Source organism: Anomaloglossus baeobatrachus, chromosome 5 (assembly GCF_048569485.1).
Source record: "Anomaloglossus baeobatrachus isolate aAnoBae1 chromosome 5, aAnoBae1.hap1, whole genome shotgun sequence".
NCBI classification, from domain to species: domain Eukaryota; kingdom Metazoa; phylum Chordata; class Amphibia; order Anura; family Aromobatidae; genus Anomaloglossus; species Anomaloglossus baeobatrachus.
The window spans coordinates 140,070,618-140,087,890 of record NC_134357.1 but is presented as its reverse complement, the minus strand read 5'-3'; the positions used below and the strand labels follow the sequence as shown (position 1 = coordinate 140,087,890).

Here is a 17,273-nt window from a genome sequence, read left to right as displayed (position 1 = left end):
TAGTGGCTCCTGAGCAAACTGCAAATCATTGCACGAATTATAGCCTTGTGAAGTTAAAAAACTACAGGGCCTTAACACATCTCTCTATTAAACAGTTGACCTTACAGATATCAAACCAAAACTTGACAAACAAAGAGAGAACTGTCACGCGGGATAAAGAAAGGAGGGGGGGGGGGGGGGGCAAAGGCTGAGTAAAACCTACCTAATTGTTAAATGGGGCACAAAAATAATTCCAGGGAGCCCAGGTACATTCAACACTAACATGAATGTTTTTAAAAAAACGACTTCTAAACCTCGCTGTCCCTATGCTAATTAGGCCTGTAACTAGTTGCAGGGTCATTAGTTCCCCAGACTAATCAGCCTTCTTTCCCTGTTACCATGCACCTGTGGGTATGATAACACTGAAAGAGGGCCAACTAGTCAGGAGAACTAATAACCCTGCAACTAGTCACAAGCCTAATTAGCATAGGGATCGTGAGGTTTATAAATCGCTTTTTGAAACATTCATATTAGTGAATGGCGTTATACAGGGCTGGTGAGGCAGGGAATTTGGGCATACAGGTATAAAGGCTGCCGGGCTGGAGGAAATAGGGGACCTGCCAGGTTCCCTTTGTTTGTTGGATGAGTGAGCACAGCATATAACCATGTGCCTCACATTCTGTTTAATGGATGTGTTGTATATAGCATAACTTGTTTGTCAATACAACAATTAGTGATTTGCCCAGTTATGTGAGTTTTTTCTTGCAGTTCACCTTTGATATTTTCGCACATGCAGAACACTCTGGGTTACATATGAATGGACATCTGGAGCGCTGCCGTTTAACCTCCACATCTGGAGCGCTGCCGTTTAACCTCCACATCTGGAGCGCTGCCGTTTAGCCTCTACACCTGGAGTGCTGCCGTTTAGCCTCTACACCTGGAGTGCTGCCGTTTAACCTCTACACCTGGAGCGCTGCCGTTTAACCTCTACACCTGGAGCGCTGCCGTTTAACCTCTACACCTGGAGCGCTGCCGTTTAACCTCTACACCTGGAGCGCTGCCGTTTAGCCTCTACACCTGGAGTGCTGCCGTTTAGCCTCTACACCTGGAGTGCTGCCGTTTAGCCTCTACACCTGGAGCGCTGCCGTTTAGCCTCTACACCTGGAGCGCTGCCGTTTAGCCTCTACACCTGGAGTGCTGCCGTTTAGCCTCTACACCTGGAGTGCTGCCGTTTAGCCTCTACACCTGGAGCGCTGCCGTTTAACCTCTACACCTGGAGCGCTGCCGTTTAACCTCTACACCTGGAGCGCTGCCGTTTAACCTCTACACCTGGAGTGCTGCCGTTTAACCTCTACACCTGGAGCGCTGCCGTTTAACCTCTACACCTGGAGCGCTGCCGTTTAACCTCTACACCTGGAGCGCTGCCGTTTAACCTCTACACCTGGAGCGCTGCCGTTTAATTTAGTTTGTGCAGCATGTATACAAATGGCTCCGCCTGAGCCCCAAATTATAGGGAGAAACTTATAAAAATATTCATTTTTCAAATACACTTTCTGCATAAGGAAGGGGTTATAACTTTTATTTATATAGCACCAACATATACTGCAGCACTGTACAATTTGGGTTAACCTCCTTAAGGACAGTCATTTTTTACGCTCTCATTTTTCCCTCTCCTTCGTTCCAAGAGTCAAAACTGTTTATTTCCCGCAGTGATGCAAGGGTTTGCCTTTTGTGGGACTGGTTGTACTTTTGAGTGACAGATTCATTTTATCACAGTTTACTGTGAAATGGGAAAATTATTCCAAGTGAAGTGAAATTGCAAAAAAAAAAAAACGCACGGCCACAATTATGTGTGGGTTCTGCTTTCTCAGCGTTCATTCTGCAGAAAAAAAAAATACCCTGGTAAACAGATTTTTCAGGTCAGTACAATTACGACAATATCAAACTAAACTACCGTACTCAAACCCGAGGGCAGAATGAATCGGCCACTGCCCACACACTCACAGCCAGATCGAGGCATCCTGAAACACGCTTTACTAACCACCGAGACCCTGGGGGGCTCTGCAGAGCCTCATCTCCCTACACTGCACCCTGGGGGGCTCTGCAGAGCCTCATCTCCCTGCACTGCACCCTGGGGGGCTCTGCACTGCACCCTGGGGGGCTCTGCAGAGCCTCATCTCCCTGCACTGCACCCTGGGGGGCTCTGCAGAGCCTCATCTCCCTGCACTGCACCCTGGGGGGCTCTGCACTGCACCCTGGGGGGCTCTGCAGAGCCTCATCTCCCTGCACTGCACCCTGGGGGGGGCTCTGCACAGCCTCATCTCCCTGCACTGCACCCTGGGGGGCTCTGCAGAGCCTCATCTCCCTGCACTGCACCCTGGGGGGCTCTGCACTGCACCCTGGGGGGGCTCTGCACAGCCTCATCTCCCTGCACTGCACCCTGGGGGGCTCTGCAGATCTGTCATGTCAGGGTGAAGCCCACCTGTGACCTCTCTACTCTGGGATGACCCTGGGCAGGGGCTACGGGACCCAATCAGGTTCCAGGTGCAGCCATCAGGGATTCCCATTAATAAGCAGCCACAGGCCAACTGTATAAAGACGCAGAGAAATCACGTGACACAAGCGGTGTACTACAGTCCTCATTAGCGCTTATTTTTCCCCACTGTGCAGCCTGGGATTTGTAGTCCCCCCGCACACCAATGCGTAATACCCAGCTGTTTCAGTGCCCCTCACCTTCCAGCCTCGGTGCCAATCCAGCCCCTGATCCGAGCAGTGTGTGCGCGCCCGATGACGTCATTATTAACCTCTCTCGCCGCCATATTTGAGATGGGCAGGATCCTGTCCTACTCATGTTGTATACATTAACTTGCTAGGTTCACAGAACTAATAAATACAAGATTAAATGAGAACACCACGCAAACAACGTAAGATTCAAGTCCCCAAAATTATTAAGGTCCTTAGTATTAGATTTCCTTCCAGTAATAACTATGGCGACTGTGTATTCCTCTCTCCTTTCCTTCCGCAGCACGGTGATGACGTGGCGGCTACGTCATTAGCTGGTAAGTTTGTGTGGGCATTTTATGGTGCGGTATTTATCAGGGGTATATAGGAGGTCGGTGCCTGCTGGGCTCCATAGATAACACAAGGACGGGTCACTGTGCCCGGGAGTCCGTCATCTAACTCTGAATGGTCACTGTACCCTCCTGCTACTGCTCTCTGTTATCAGCCATTCCAGGCAGGCTTCAGTCATCCAGAAATGTTGCGAATAGTGCTCCGTGTGCTGCAGACGATGACATGGCCGCTCTGGACTTTCTCCAATCACGGTTTATTCTGGGGAAGATTCTTTAATCAATGTCTAAAATGGCTTTAGATTAATAAACCCATCCCCCGCCCCCACTGTCCTCTGTATTTGGGGGATGTGCACACACAGGGGTTTCTCAGGTGGGTTTGGAGCTTTTCTGAAAACTGCTGAGTATAGAATGACCATAAATATTTGTTTAAAGGGAACCTGTCAGGTAATTTGTGTTCTGACCTACTAGCAGGGTGATGTGTGTGCTAGTAACCCCTTCCTACCCATCCCTGTGTTGTAATGTGTAATGTATTAAAATGTTTTATTACTTGTCCCCTATGTAAATGATCAGGGGCTCTAATCCCATGGGCGTTGCATTGCCTTTTGGGCATTCGCATGTTTCCCGTGGTATCACATCCCTGTGGGCGTGATACCATGGATTTACTAGAGCAACGTCCCATCACTCCTTGAGATCCCGCACATGCGCACTTAAAATTCCACAGCCTTGCTTGCTTCTCATCTTCAGACACGCTCTGCACATGCTCAGAAGACTCCTGCGGTTCCGACCATGCGCAGAGTGCGTCTGAAGACGAGAAGAAAGCACTGACTGCGGGAATGGTAAGTGCGCATGCGCGGGATCTCAAGGAGCGATGGGACGTTGATCAAGTAAATCCATGGTATCACGCCCACAGGGATGTGATACCACAGAAAACATGCAAACACTCACAAGGCGATGCGACGCTAATGGGGCTAGAGCCCCTGCACATTTACATAGGTTACATATAAGTAATAAAAATTTTTGTACATTCACATTACACCCTATTAAAGCACAGGGATGGGTAGGAAGGGGTTACTAGCACACACATCACACTGCTACTAGTTAGAACATAAATGACCTGACAGGTTCCCTTTAATATACAAAACCCATCAGTACTTGGTCATAAAGTGCTACAAGGAAAGAGAAAAGTGTTCTACCCATACAGCAACTAATGCCCTCGTCCCTCATCCACCCTGCAAATTCTACAATTTACAATTGTACAAGTACAATTCTACTGAGGAGAGAGGGAGATAAATCCCTACCTCCCCTCCGCAGCGCTGGCCCGCCCCCCCACGGCACCCCCTCTCCTCAGTGCCAGCTCGCCCCCCCGCACCCGAGGCCCGCTTGCACGGTCGGACCTCAGTCGCAGGCACACTCGCTTGACACTTGGCTCTGCTGTGCTGCTAGCGTGAGCCGAGTGTCATGCGAGGGGAATCGCAGTAATCCCCGTGTGGCCCCAGCCTAAGCCGGCGTCTCTGCAACCTTGAACCATACAATGACTGATAGCCATTCTAGTTACAGAAGATGACACAGAATCTACCATTCACAATAGGTGATTTCACAGCTCACCTCCTCCCCCTCCTCTACAATGATGGTTAACACCTCTCTATACAGCAGATAACGCAGAATCTACCTTTGTCAATAGACAATGGTCACAGCTCATCCTTTCCTACTATGTGTCAGATAGTACCTCTATATACCATCTACAGTATTGTGAATAGTACATTTTGTGCTGCCACAGCTTACTTACTGTATAATGACAGATTAAAACAAACACCTTTATATACAACAGATATCACGGAATCTGCCCTTTACAGTAGTTTATGGTCACAGCTCACCTCTTCACCCTCCCGTAAAATGACTGATAGATAACCTCTGTATACTGTAGCTATCACAGAATCTACAATTAACAATATGTGATGTCACAGCTCACCTCCTCCTCCTTCTGTACAATGACGGATAACACCTATCTACAATAGATACCATAGGATCAACTAGTAACAAATATACAACTGGACTCTGATACACTAAGGTATGCAAACATTGAAGGCTGTTCATTGCAGCCAGGGTAGAGGTATTTAGGTAGGGACCCAGCATAAGAGATACGCCTTAACGCTGACTTCTAGGCTCACAAAAAAACTGGCAATTTTTATGCTTTCAATGTTTACATTTATTTCCTTAGCAGTAATGCATGTTCAAATTCCTATATTCTATGTTGCATACCTTAGCATCTCAGAGTTCAGCTTTATATTTGTTAGAGTATATTTCATGTTCAGTTTGCACCTGTTCACATTTGTCTGTTAGCAAGTGCCATCAGTTTTCTTATTTTTCAGGATCTACTATTGATCACAGCTAACCTATGCTGGATCACATTACGCCTAGTTTATAGTTTATTCTTCTATACCACTCAATGCTTGGCAAGGTGAGTGGGCGCCACCTGTCCGCTGCTGGGCAAAGTGATTGGGCAGCGCCTGTCCGCTGCTGGGCAAAGTGATTGGGCAGCGCCTGTCCGCTGCTGGGCAAAGTGATTGGGCACTGCCTGGCCGCTGCTGGGCAAAGTGATCGGGCGCTGCCTGTCTGCTGCTGGGCAAGGTGATCGGGCGCTGCCTGTCTGCTGCTGGGCAAGGTGATCGGGCGCCGCCTGTCTGCTGCTGGGCAAGGTGATCGGGCGCCGCCTGTCTGCTGCTGGGCAAGGTGATCGGGCGCCGCCTGTAGGCTGCTGGGCAAGGTGATCGGGCGCCGCCTGTCTGCTGCTGGGCAAGGTGATCGGGCGCCGCCTGTCTGCTGCTGGGCAAGGTGATCGGGCGCCGCCTGTCCGCTGCTGGGCAAGGTGAGCGGGCGCCACAGTACAAGAGACAGACACAGGAATAACAGGGCAGGAGATCAGAACCTGACAACTAGCTAGGTAGTAGACTGGAGGCTTACTGACTAACTAGAGGTAATGCACAGGCATCTCACCTAATGGGGAGGATGCCTTAAATACACTGTGCCGCTCAACCATAGGCTGAGAGGCATTTCCTGGAAATAGCATGGTAGCCCTTTAAGAAGAGGGCTGGTGTGTGCGTGCGCGTGTTAGGTGCGCTCCTTGGATCCCTGTGTGGGATGTACAGAGTCCGGGTGTGGAAAGAGGCAGCAGTACATGTGGATGGCCGGAGGAGTACGCGACCTGGCCGGAGCGGTAAGCCGGCGTCTCTGCAGAGACGCCGGCGCTACAACCTTGAACCATACAATGACTGACAGCGATTCTAGTTACAGAATATGACACAGAATCTACCATTCACAATAGGTGATTTCACAGCTCACCTCCTCTCCCTCCTCTACAATGATGGTTAACACCTTTCTAAACAGCAGATAACGCAGAATCTACCTTGGTCAATAGACAATGGTCACAGCTCATCCTTTCCTACTGTATAATGTCAGATAGTACCTCTATATACCATCTATTGGGAATAGTACATTTTGTGCTGCCACAGCTTACTTACTGTATAATGACAGATAACACCTTTACGTACAACGGATATCACGGAATCTGCCATTTACAGTAGCTTATGGTCACAGCTCACCTCTTCGCCCTCGTGTAAAATGACTGATAACCTCTGTATACTGTAGATATCACAGAATCTACAATTAATGTGATGTCACAGCTCACCTCCTCCCCCTCCTGTACAATGACGGATAACACCTCTATCTACAACAGATACCACAGGATCAACTATTAACAAATATACAGCTGGACTCTGATACGCTAAGGTATGCAAACATTGAAGGCTGTTCAGCCAGGGTAGAGGCATTAAGGTAGGGATCCAGCATAAGAGGTACGCCTTGACGCTGGCTGCTAGGCTCACATAAAACTGGTCATTTTTATGCTCTCAATGTTTACATTTATTTCCTTAGCAGTAATGCATGTTGAAATTCCTATATTCTACATTTGCATCCCTTAGCATCTCAGAGTTCAGCTTAAGGCCCTGTGCGCACTGGAAAACGGAATTTTCTTAAGAAAATTCCGCAGGGTCTGAAAGATTACCGCACCCGCGGTAAAAAAACGTGGCAAACCGCTCCCGAAAACCGCATGCGGTTTGCTGCAGTTTTACCACGGAATTGTTTGCGGTATTACCGCGGTTTTGCTGCGTGCGGTTTGGTACATGTGTTTTAATGCATTCAATGCAATAAAGCACATTGAAAAAAAAAAAAGTAATTTCCTTCTGAGATAGATAGTAGATAGTAGATAGATAGTAGATAGAGGGATAGATAGAGTCCCTGTGAGCACACGCTGCATTTCTCTCGGTCGGTAGTGTGTTCACATTACCGGCCTTGGGAAATGTCCTGTGGTTACCTCTGCTGTCTCGTTGCGAGGCTGCGTTCAGAGCTGTGTGTCAGTTGCGGCTGGATGCAAGCATCGCAGGACGTGGATTACGCCGAAGCTGTGTGTTTGGGAGGGGTTAATAAAGGGGTGAAAGAGAAGGCTTTTTTGTGTTTTATTTAAAATAAAGGATTTTTCGGTGTGTGTTTATTCACTTTACTTACGGGTTGATCATGTCAGCTATCTCATAGACGCTGCCATGATCAAGCCTGGACTTAGTGGCGGCGATCCGCCGACATTAACTCCTTATATTACCCTGATTGCCACCGCATCACGGCAACAGGAAGAGCAGGGGACACTCCGGTACTGCTGCATAATGGATGCAACAATCCCGGGGCAGCTGCGGGCTGATATTCTCGGCTGCGGGAGGGGGAGGCATTAACCCTGGCCCTCGCCCTCCCCAGCCTGTGAATACCGAGCCGCCGGCCCACGTGGTTTTTTTTTCTATGTGTCCGTTTGATTTGTATGTGTATTCTATATGTCTGTGTGTGAGTGTGATATGTGTGTGTATTCTATGTCTGTGTCTGTGATGTGTGTCTGTGATCTGTGTGTGTTTACTCTGCTCCGCTTCCTCTTCCTGTCATAATGATATCACTTCCCTGCAAACCGCTGGCAGTGATGAACATTATGCCCCGAAACCGCGAAATACCGCAGGGAATAACGCAGGAAAACGCAATAATCCGCACAGAATTTGCTGCCTGCGTTATTCCCTGCGGGATTTCACAATTACATTGCAGTCAATGGAGTGAAATCCCGCAGCGACGTGCGGAAAAGAAGTGACATGCAATTGTTTTTGCTGCGGGAATCCCGCAGCAAAACATGCAGCTGTCAAAATCTGCATAGTGCGCACAGCATTTTGTTTCCCATAGGTTTTGCTGTTGAATCACTGCAGAGATGTTATGAACATAACATGCAGCGAAACATGCAGCAAAACCGCAGGAAATCCGCGTCAAAAACCGGCAAGTGCGCACAGGGCCTTATACTTGTTAGAGTATATTTCATGTTCAGTTTGCACCTGTTCACATTTGTCTGTTAGGAAGTGCCATCAGTTTTTTTATTTTTCAGGATCTACTATTGATCACAGCTGACCTATGCTGGATCACATTACGCCTAGTTTATACTTCTATACCACTCACTGGAGTCAGTCAGTCTATTGCTGCTTATGTCCATGTGGCTGCGAAAAGGAGATGAAGTGTGAGTGTACCATTAGGCCTAGTGTTCAGTGTGAACGTTTCATGGTTTATATATATTTTAAAAATATAGATTGTGATTTTAAAAACTTAAAAATAAAATTAAACAATAGGTCATTTTCTGCTCACGGTCCCTTTTACATCTCAGCAGTGCTGGCGCACCCCTCTAATACCCAGTCCCATGCTAGTCCTTGTGGCACCCTGTCCCCTTTGTACAGAGGGGCGATACCGGTAATGCATGATACAATTATCTCCCTTTAGGGATGTCAGGAGGAGTCATGGAGGTTTTACGTCCCACCCTGGTCAAGATTGGAGGTCGAATATATAGGAAGAACACCATTCGGGAGGAAAGCTATCAGCATGAGGAGGAGGAGGACGATTTTTATAGGGGTACGTATCACCGATTCGGTTTGCTCTGTAGGGAAATCTCCATTGTGTAACTTTAATTTCTCTATCCCCGCAGAGACCATGCAGTGTGTAGATGAGCCGTGTGATGACGACATGATTGAGGAGACTGAGAAGGGCTTCCAGTCCTCTATAAATCTTCCAAGCCAACTTTTTAAGTCAGTATTAATTTCTCTATCTCTATAACTATTTTATTATGTGGATCCATTATTAGAAGCTGGGTCTATAGAGTGCTGCACACAGAAATGCTTGGTGATGTATATGGCTGTGTTCACATTTGTATCGCAGGTTTTATTAGCTTCCATCATTTTACATGTGAATAATAACACTCTGCATCAAGCGAGTATAAACCCGAATAGCCCCTTTATAAGTCATAGGAGGATCATCTGACTTCTGTTGTGTTGTGCACCGGATCTAGCACTGATTGTGCTTTTCATCTCTAAGAAACCACAATGCATGTGTGAACAGCGTCATCTAACTGTCCTATAAGTCATGCACTTGGTCTGAGCAACACATGATCAGAACAGGTTTTTGTTCTGAGAATATTAACCATGTTTTCATTCACTGATCTTGAATTTGGGAGAAACTCCGACTGACTGTATTACAAAAGTTAGAAAATGTTTTTTTAGGATGGAAACTGTAAAACAATGAAAAACAATCCCTTTGACATATAAAAAAAAAAAGATCTATCTGTGTTAGTAGTCACCCAAGTTTCAGCCTGCAATCTTCCTTCCTCATTCATTTCAGCTGGATAGGCAGCCTGTAGCCTGATAAAGGTTCAGATTTTTCTCTTGTGGGAGTTTCCCTCACAGTAATATAGGCTGGATGGGAGGTCTTTGTGTATCCAGTGTGCTGCTGTTTTCATGTTTATCGCTAAACCTGAGAGAACAGAGAGGGGAGTAGAGAGCTCTTAGAACAAGGAGCAGATCAATCAGCTACATAAGACTCAGTTACAGCTGCAGTTCCACATTGACTGTGACAACGCTGATCGGCTACATCCAAGGATATCACTAGTCATTTAATGGCCAGGCTGAGCAAAATTCTATGAGCACACAATGGTTAATGCACCGTTCTGGGCAAAAACAATATCGTTATTCTCAGCAGCACAGAAAGATGAAAGATTTTCAGTCTTCAATGTGTTCTTTTAGCCAGCTATAAAAATTCATTGCACCCAACGAGCAAGTGTTTTCCCTTCGACGGTTGATTATTGGCCTGTCTAAGGCTTTGTGCGCACTAGAAATGTGAATTTTCTCAAGAAAATTTCTTGAGAAACTTCTGGGAGTGGAAGATTTCCGGACCTCCGGAAAAAATCCGCGGTAAATCCGCATGTGGATTTGCCGCGGATTAGCCGCGATTTTCCCGCAGGTTCCCTGTGGATTTTGCAGGCTGTACTGCAGAAATCCACAGGTACCTGCGGAAAAGAATTGACATGCTCATTTTCTCAAGAAATTTTCTCAAGAAAATCTTCTCAAGGAAATTTCTTGAGAAAAATCCGCAGTGTGCGCACAGCTATTTTTTTTTTCTCATAGGATTTGCTGGGAAATATCTGCACAAAGATTGCAGACATTTCTCAAGGAATTTCTGCGGCAAATCAGCAGGTAAATCCGCGGGTAAAACGGTCTAGTGTGCACATAGCCTAAAGAACTTCATAATCAAGAATTTCCCCATTTATTGGCCCTTCTAAAGCCAACATTACAAACACTTTGCAGCAGCAACATGGTAGAATATTTTTAATGAAGACTATTTAGAAAGTTGCATAACTTTTGTAGATTGAAAAAATGCGAACAGTAAAAATAAATTCTGTGTGAAAGTGTACGCAAGCTGAGCAAGTAGGAGAGATCAAGATGCCTGTAAGTGAATGAATATCTGCATAACGTTCATGCTCAACTCTGCATAAAATGAGATGTTCTGAAAATGTTTCCATTTTTTCACCATTTGCATATCAGTAACATGTCTATCCATCCTGTGACTTCCATATGTCATGACGTGTTCTTCTCGGTTTTGCTATTGCAATGTTGAGGAGGGTATTACTCTTACCTAGTCTTCACTATTATAGTTGTCTTTGTTGGTCTTGTCTGTTCATGGCCTGAACATCAGCTACCTGGGAGCCTGTAGAGAATATAACTTTGTGCTGGATTTTCAGCTTTTTTTCTGAAGGATCACTTCAATAAAGTATATAGTTTTCAATTGCACAGCATGTGTATCCACGAGGTCAGTGACTGGGGTCACTGAATCACTGCTAGGAGCTAATCTCTAATATGAAAGGCATCCTGCGGTCACACTACCTACAAAATGCCATGAATCCGGCGTGCAGATATCCGGCGTGGCTGTATGTCACCATCAAACATCATGGGATGGTATATCTCCTATTGGCTCCTATTAACTCTATACTTTCTGCTGGATATAAGGAGATATCAGCACTTCTCGGACTTTTCCATGTGTGTTCTGCGCACCCTTGACTTGCCGAACTCTCTTTCCATCGTAGACCTCAATATATTGATCACAGATGTGAAAGTTTTAGCACCTGAGTAAAAAACAGTCAAGGCGTATTGAGCGCTGAGCCGAGATCCCATGAATGCTGATCCTTCTCTGAACGTGCGGCATAATAATCAGATGTAAAATCATTAATAAGAGCAAACCCGAAGAGATAAAGAATCAGGAAGGTGAAAGGAAGCCGCCTACAGATACTCACTAATTGTTGGCCAAAAGGTCTTCTGACTGGCAACTCTGATTCCTAATTACCCCATTAATATTCACCTCATCTCATTGGAGTGTGCAATGTAGGTGGGAGGAGGGGAGCGCATGGCTAAACTTATCCTGGGGGATATGTAAAAATGCAGGGGAAAAGTTCACCAGTCTTACCTTACTTTACCTCATTTCTGGTCTGTTTTAGGTACATCATAGGAAAAAAAGGGGAGACCAAGAGAAATCTGGAGTCAGAGACTCGCACCTCAATAAGTATCCCTAGGCAAGGGATGGAAGGACAAATTGGTGAGATTTCTATTTTTGCTGACATTGTATTATCTGCATGTCTGATGATGCCTTGTGTTATCTGCTCCGATCCAGTAGGTGTCCTGGTACCTGTAGTGCCTCAGTGTCCGCAGTAGCGTCTCCTTGATGTGAGGTAGCATGTGGTCACTGTTGTCACCATGTTCCTTGCCTACATTTAGGACCTTTAGGTTACATTCCCATGATGAGCTTTTCTTGAGTTTGTGACATTTGCAAATTTCCACAGCATTTGTACACCTTTTATGTGAATTTGATTATTTGTGTTTTTTCATTGCGTCTTTGTGTGCGTTTCTTTACCAAAAACTCATCGTGGGCGCACAGCCATAAACAAATGTTGAGTGAATGAGTCTGATACTTTTGAAACCTTTGTCATCTACTGAAAACCTCTACGTATTTGTGATAACCTTTATTTACAGTATGTCACAAAAGTGAATACACTCCTCATATTTTTGTAATTTTTTTTATACCATGGTTTACCAAAAATAAGGCACTGTCTTATACTTTTTTTGCCCTGAAAAAAAGCACTAGGGCTTATTTTCCGGGTAGATCTTATTCTGGAGAAACACGGTTGTGGGTAAGTCCCCCCCCACCAAAAAAAGCAGACCTGCCCCTTCCCAGCAGATTCCTACTTACCAGATCCCAGACATCTGCGTGGCTCCCAGGTCCTCCTGTGATCTTCGGTGGGTGCCTCCAGCTGGTATGCTCCATGCTGCATCCCCTGCTTCTGGCTGACACTCACACATCAGATGACACACTCATACACACATCAGATGACACACTCAACAGATCACACACTCAATCACACATAAGATCTCAAACACACACTAACCACATCTGTCAATACCGATTTGCTTCTGGCCAGCAGAGAAAGATGGGACGCAGTACAGTGGATGCAGAGGTCCTGCAGTGGGACGCATCGATGTATTCCAACTCACTGCGTCTTAGGATTCTCTGTTGGCCAGAAGATATCGGTATTGCTTGATGTGGTGTGTGATGGTGTATGCGATTCAAAGTGTGTTGATGTGCGGTCACTGCAGGTCCTCGCCGCTCAGCATCTAGTGAGTATGATTGCGGGGTTTCTTTCTTTTGGGGGTATCTGCTTTCTATAATGAAGTGTCCTGCAGTATTCTTTAACTTTTTTAGCAACATGGACACTTCATTATTGAACCGTAACTAGGGCTTATTTTCGAAGTAGGACTTATATTTAAGCCTTACTCCAAAAATGCTGAAAATCCATGCTAGGTCTTATTTTTGGGTGAGGGCTTATTTTTGGAAAAACACAGTATCTTTTTATGGGTCAACACTGAAGATAAGACTAGTGATGAGCGAACACTACCATGCTCAGTACTCATATCCAGGGCTGCCATCAGGGCATTACTGCCCTTATTGGTGTATGAGGCCCAGTGAAGAGGGGGGCCCTGGGGTAAATACTTAGCTTTATTAAGCCCCGATCCCTATTCATAGCCACAGCCTGCAGATACTTAAAAGTATGGCAGCAGCAGGGGGGGCGGTCGTGTCTGACCTAATCATTGATGTCAGACGCTGCTAGCCCTCCTTCTGTTGCTTCAGCCACTTTATGCGAAGTTAGTGTGTGCCACCACATGGCTAATTTGCATGTCCTGCGCATCAGGCCTACACTATTCTGCCCCCAGTGCTGAGCCAGTTACAGTGCCCCACCCCGGTGCTGAGCCAATGGCAGTGTTCCGTTTCTGCTATAGTGCCATCCATAGTGCCCTGCCCCTGGTGTAAAATCATCAGCACTGCCCCTTCCCCAAAGGGGGAGATCTAGCTGAACTGCTGCGCCCATGGTTCAGAGCCTGTGCAGTGCCCTGCATGTTGTGCGGAACTAAGTACAGTGCGCTGCCTCCAGTGCAGAGCCAGTCTCAGTGCACCAGCTCCCCATGCAGAGCCAGTCGCAGTGCCCCTTCTCCGGGGTAAAGCCATTTATAGTAGAGAGCCAGCCTTGGTTCCTTATTCTTAAAGGTGCTTTACACGCTGCGACATCGCTAGCGATATCATTAGTGATGTAACACGCCAGATCGCACATGCGATCTGCCGAGATCGCACATAGGTAATTTTTGTAGCGCGGTCACATGTGCAATCTCGGCAGATCGCATTTGCGATCTGGCATGTTACATCGCTAACGACATCGCTAGCGATGTCACAGCGTGGAAAGCACCCGCAGAGCTAGCCAAAGTGTCTTGTACCTGGTGCAGAGCCAGCTGTATACCCCATCTAACCCCTCCAGTGCTCACTCCTCGGTTCAGACTCATACACAGTACCCCATACCTTGTAAAGGATCGGCCACATTATTTTCATCTTGCAGTAGTGCCCCTGACTGCTGTGGGGTGAATGTCACAACGCCTCAGTGTTCTCCTCACCATTCCTTATGCCACTTGAGGAGATGCCCAAGTTGAGACTCAACAAAAGTTCAAAATCCACAAATCCCACCAGCACTATTGTCTGTCTAAATAAACCTTGTGGATTTTTTTTTTTTAAATTGCACCTCATTTAGAAGAATCCCTGTTGAGAAACTACCGGTACACACCAACATCTCAGCTGTAAAAGTGGATGTGTCGGCAGATTTTACAATACATACTGCATGCACATGAAGTATGTCTCCTAGACCAGATGAGACTGGAGTACTTATTTTGAAGATCCATGTTAGAATGGCTTTGTGAGGGGGAGGAAATCATCTGAGTGGGCACCTAGGCCGGTAACATGATTACAACTGCGGTGGTGCAGCCTAATCATGGGTATAGAGGAACTGCAGCAGATGACTGGGTTGTCACTGAAAATAAAATATCTACACAAAAACCAACATTGATATTACCGCCATGCTGTGACCGTATACTGGTAAATCACAGTCCTGCAGAACATGTAAGCCATCGCAGCACAGTTACAGATGGTGACTTACAGCTGACGTTCTTTCTGGAGTCGCTCACCTTTCCCATCTTTACCATTGGGCTCAGATCAACATAACAAGGGCTCGTCTGCAGAGGTTACCACAAAGACACATCTGACTCCTCACATTTCCGGCTCTGTCCTCGTCTATTCCCAGTGTCCAAACTCCTCATCCTGCTGTCACCATGATGCTGAGCCGCTGCTGCCGTATGTATCCATATTACTGCACCTACGGTGTGGTATAACAGCGCTCCTCCTACTGCCCACATAATAATGGCCACCACTAGGGAAATGCCTCCTTTGTGCCCTCTGGATGGTGATATTGCCCCTAAAAATATTAACGGCCTGTGCAAGTTCCATAGGAAACAGTGCTCTCATTTTGCCCCTTAGTAAGTAATAATGTGTGGCCATTTGATGGTCGCCCCTATAACAATAATGCTTCTTAAGTGCTTACTTAACATTGTCATCTGAGTGCCCCAATGTACAGCTCCCCTATACACAGTACAGTAAACCCACAGCTCCCCTAAAACACTGTATAAAGGCCCCCACAACTTATGATAGCCCCACAGTATCCCTCAAACTGTATAATGCCCCCACATTAGCTCTCACTCTGTAAAATGGCACCCACAGATGTCCTTATAATGTATGAGGGCCCCCACACGGTATAATGAGACCTACATGAGCTCTCAAAGTGGATTAGGCCCCTGCACATTAGTCCCCAAACTGTATAATGGCCACACATTAGTCCCCAAACTGTATAATGGCCACACATTAGTCCCCAAACTGTATAATGGCCACACATTAGTCCCCAAACTGTATAATGGCCACACATTAGTCCCCAAACTGTATAATGGCCACACATTAGTCCCCAAACTGTATAATGGCCACACATTAGTCCCCAAACTGTATAATGGCCACACATTAGTGCCCAAACTGTATAATGGCCACACATTAGTCCCCAAACTGTATAATGGCCACACATTAGTCCCCAAACTGTATAATGGCCACACATTAGTCCCCAAACTGTATAATGGCCACACATTAGTCCCCACACTGTATAATGGCCACACATTAGTCCCCACACTGTATAATGGCCACACATTAGTCCCCACACTGTATAATGGCCACACATTAGTCCCCACACTGTATAATGGCCACACATTAATCCCCAAACTGTATAATCGCCACACATTAGTCCCCACACTGTATAATGGCCACACATTAGTCCCCACACTGTATAATGGCCACACATTAGTCCCCAAACTGTATAATCGCCACACATTAGTCCCCACACTGTATAATCGCCACACATTAGTCCCCACACTGTATAATGGCCACACATTAGTCCCCACACTGTATAATGGCCACACATTAGTCCCCACACTGTATAATGGCCACACATTAGTCCCCACACTGTATAATCGCCACACATTAGTCCCCACACTGTATAATCGCCACACATTAGTCCCCACACTGTATAATGGCCACACATTAGTCCCCACACTGTATAATCGCCACACATTAGTCCCCACACTGTATAATAGCCCCCACTCTTTGTGAAGTAAAACCCTCATATATACCTAATCCAGGATCCTGACGAGTCCAATGGCGAGGCAACCGCCCCCTTCTGCCCCGGGAGCTACACTACTGGCATGCACTCCTGGTTTTGGCATACAACTACTGATCAATAATACTGATGTGTGAATGAGGCCTTAAATCCAGCAGCGTGGGAGTCACATACTCCTACAGTGCACATTTTAATATCCAGAGGGAAAAGGATTACCCAGCTATCCTGACATAGCTTATAACAGTATGTACTCATTATCTCTAAGTGATCTGTGGAACAATGATTGCAGACTAATCTAAAAGCTTCTCACAGATCCACTTTGAAAATATTTAAATAAAATTCATGACCATATCTTTCTTTAGTTGTTTTTTTTTTTTTGGCCTCTGGATATTTTATAAGGATTTCCCCCTCATTAACTGTTAATTTCTTAATTTAAAATACTTTTGTTTGTTTTTATTTGTAGAGAAATCCAATGAAAGTCTCACAATTGATCATTGTAGCTTGATTTGCTCTTTGACCACCAGGTGGCGCACTAATACAATAAATCTGCTTTTTCGGAAACCATGCCTTTGCTTATAATTGGTATTAACCTTGACTGTTTGTGTTTTTTGTGTATTAATGAATGCAACCTAATTTCATATAATATGGTATTGTAAGTAATATTTCTGTGCACTACAATTGCAGCAAGGTGACTAATCCTATTTATTGCGCTAATAATAATAATAATAATTAATAATATTCTTACGTCCAAG

The 17,273-nt window shown here is 45.9% G+C and overlaps 2 protein-coding genes across 5 annotated transcripts in view; one reads left to right on the top strand and one right to left on the bottom strand.

The window, feature by feature from the left end:
- The window catches only part of ANAPC16 (anaphase promoting complex subunit 16), a 28,613-nt gene extending 25,796 nt beyond the window's left edge, over positions 1 to 2,817 (bottom strand). The window contains exon 1 of one of the 3 annotated variants that reach the window (XM_075348935.1): positions 2,713 to 2,817. In XM_075348935.1, the coding sequence (XP_075205050.1) occupies positions 2,713 to 2,776 (64 nt within the window). In that variant the 5' untranslated portion in view covers positions 2,777 to 2,817. The remainder of the gene's footprint in view (positions 1 to 2,712) is intronic. The other 2 variants (XM_075348936.1, XM_075348937.1) reach the window with 2 other exon arrangements.
- A 39-nt stretch (positions 2,818 to 2,856) lies between these two features.
- The window catches only part of ASCC1 (activating signal cointegrator 1 complex subunit 1), a 426,175-nt gene continuing 411,758 nt past the window's right edge, over positions 2,857 to 17,273 (top strand). Inside the window, exons 1-5 of one of the 2 annotated variants that reach the window (XM_075348934.1) lie at positions 2,857 to 2,903; positions 3,005 to 3,038; positions 8,898 to 9,026; positions 9,100 to 9,199; positions 11,935 to 12,032. In XM_075348934.1, coding sequence (XP_075205049.1) covers positions 8,900 to 9,026; positions 9,100 to 9,199; positions 11,935 to 12,032 — 325 coding nt within the window. In that variant the 5' untranslated portion in view covers positions 2,857 to 2,903; positions 3,005 to 3,038; positions 8,898 to 8,899. Of the gene's footprint in view, positions 2,904 to 3,004; positions 3,039 to 3,219; positions 3,421 to 8,897; positions 9,027 to 9,099; positions 9,200 to 11,934; positions 12,033 to 17,273 lie in introns of those variants that run through there. The other variant, XM_075348933.1, reaches the window with a different exon arrangement.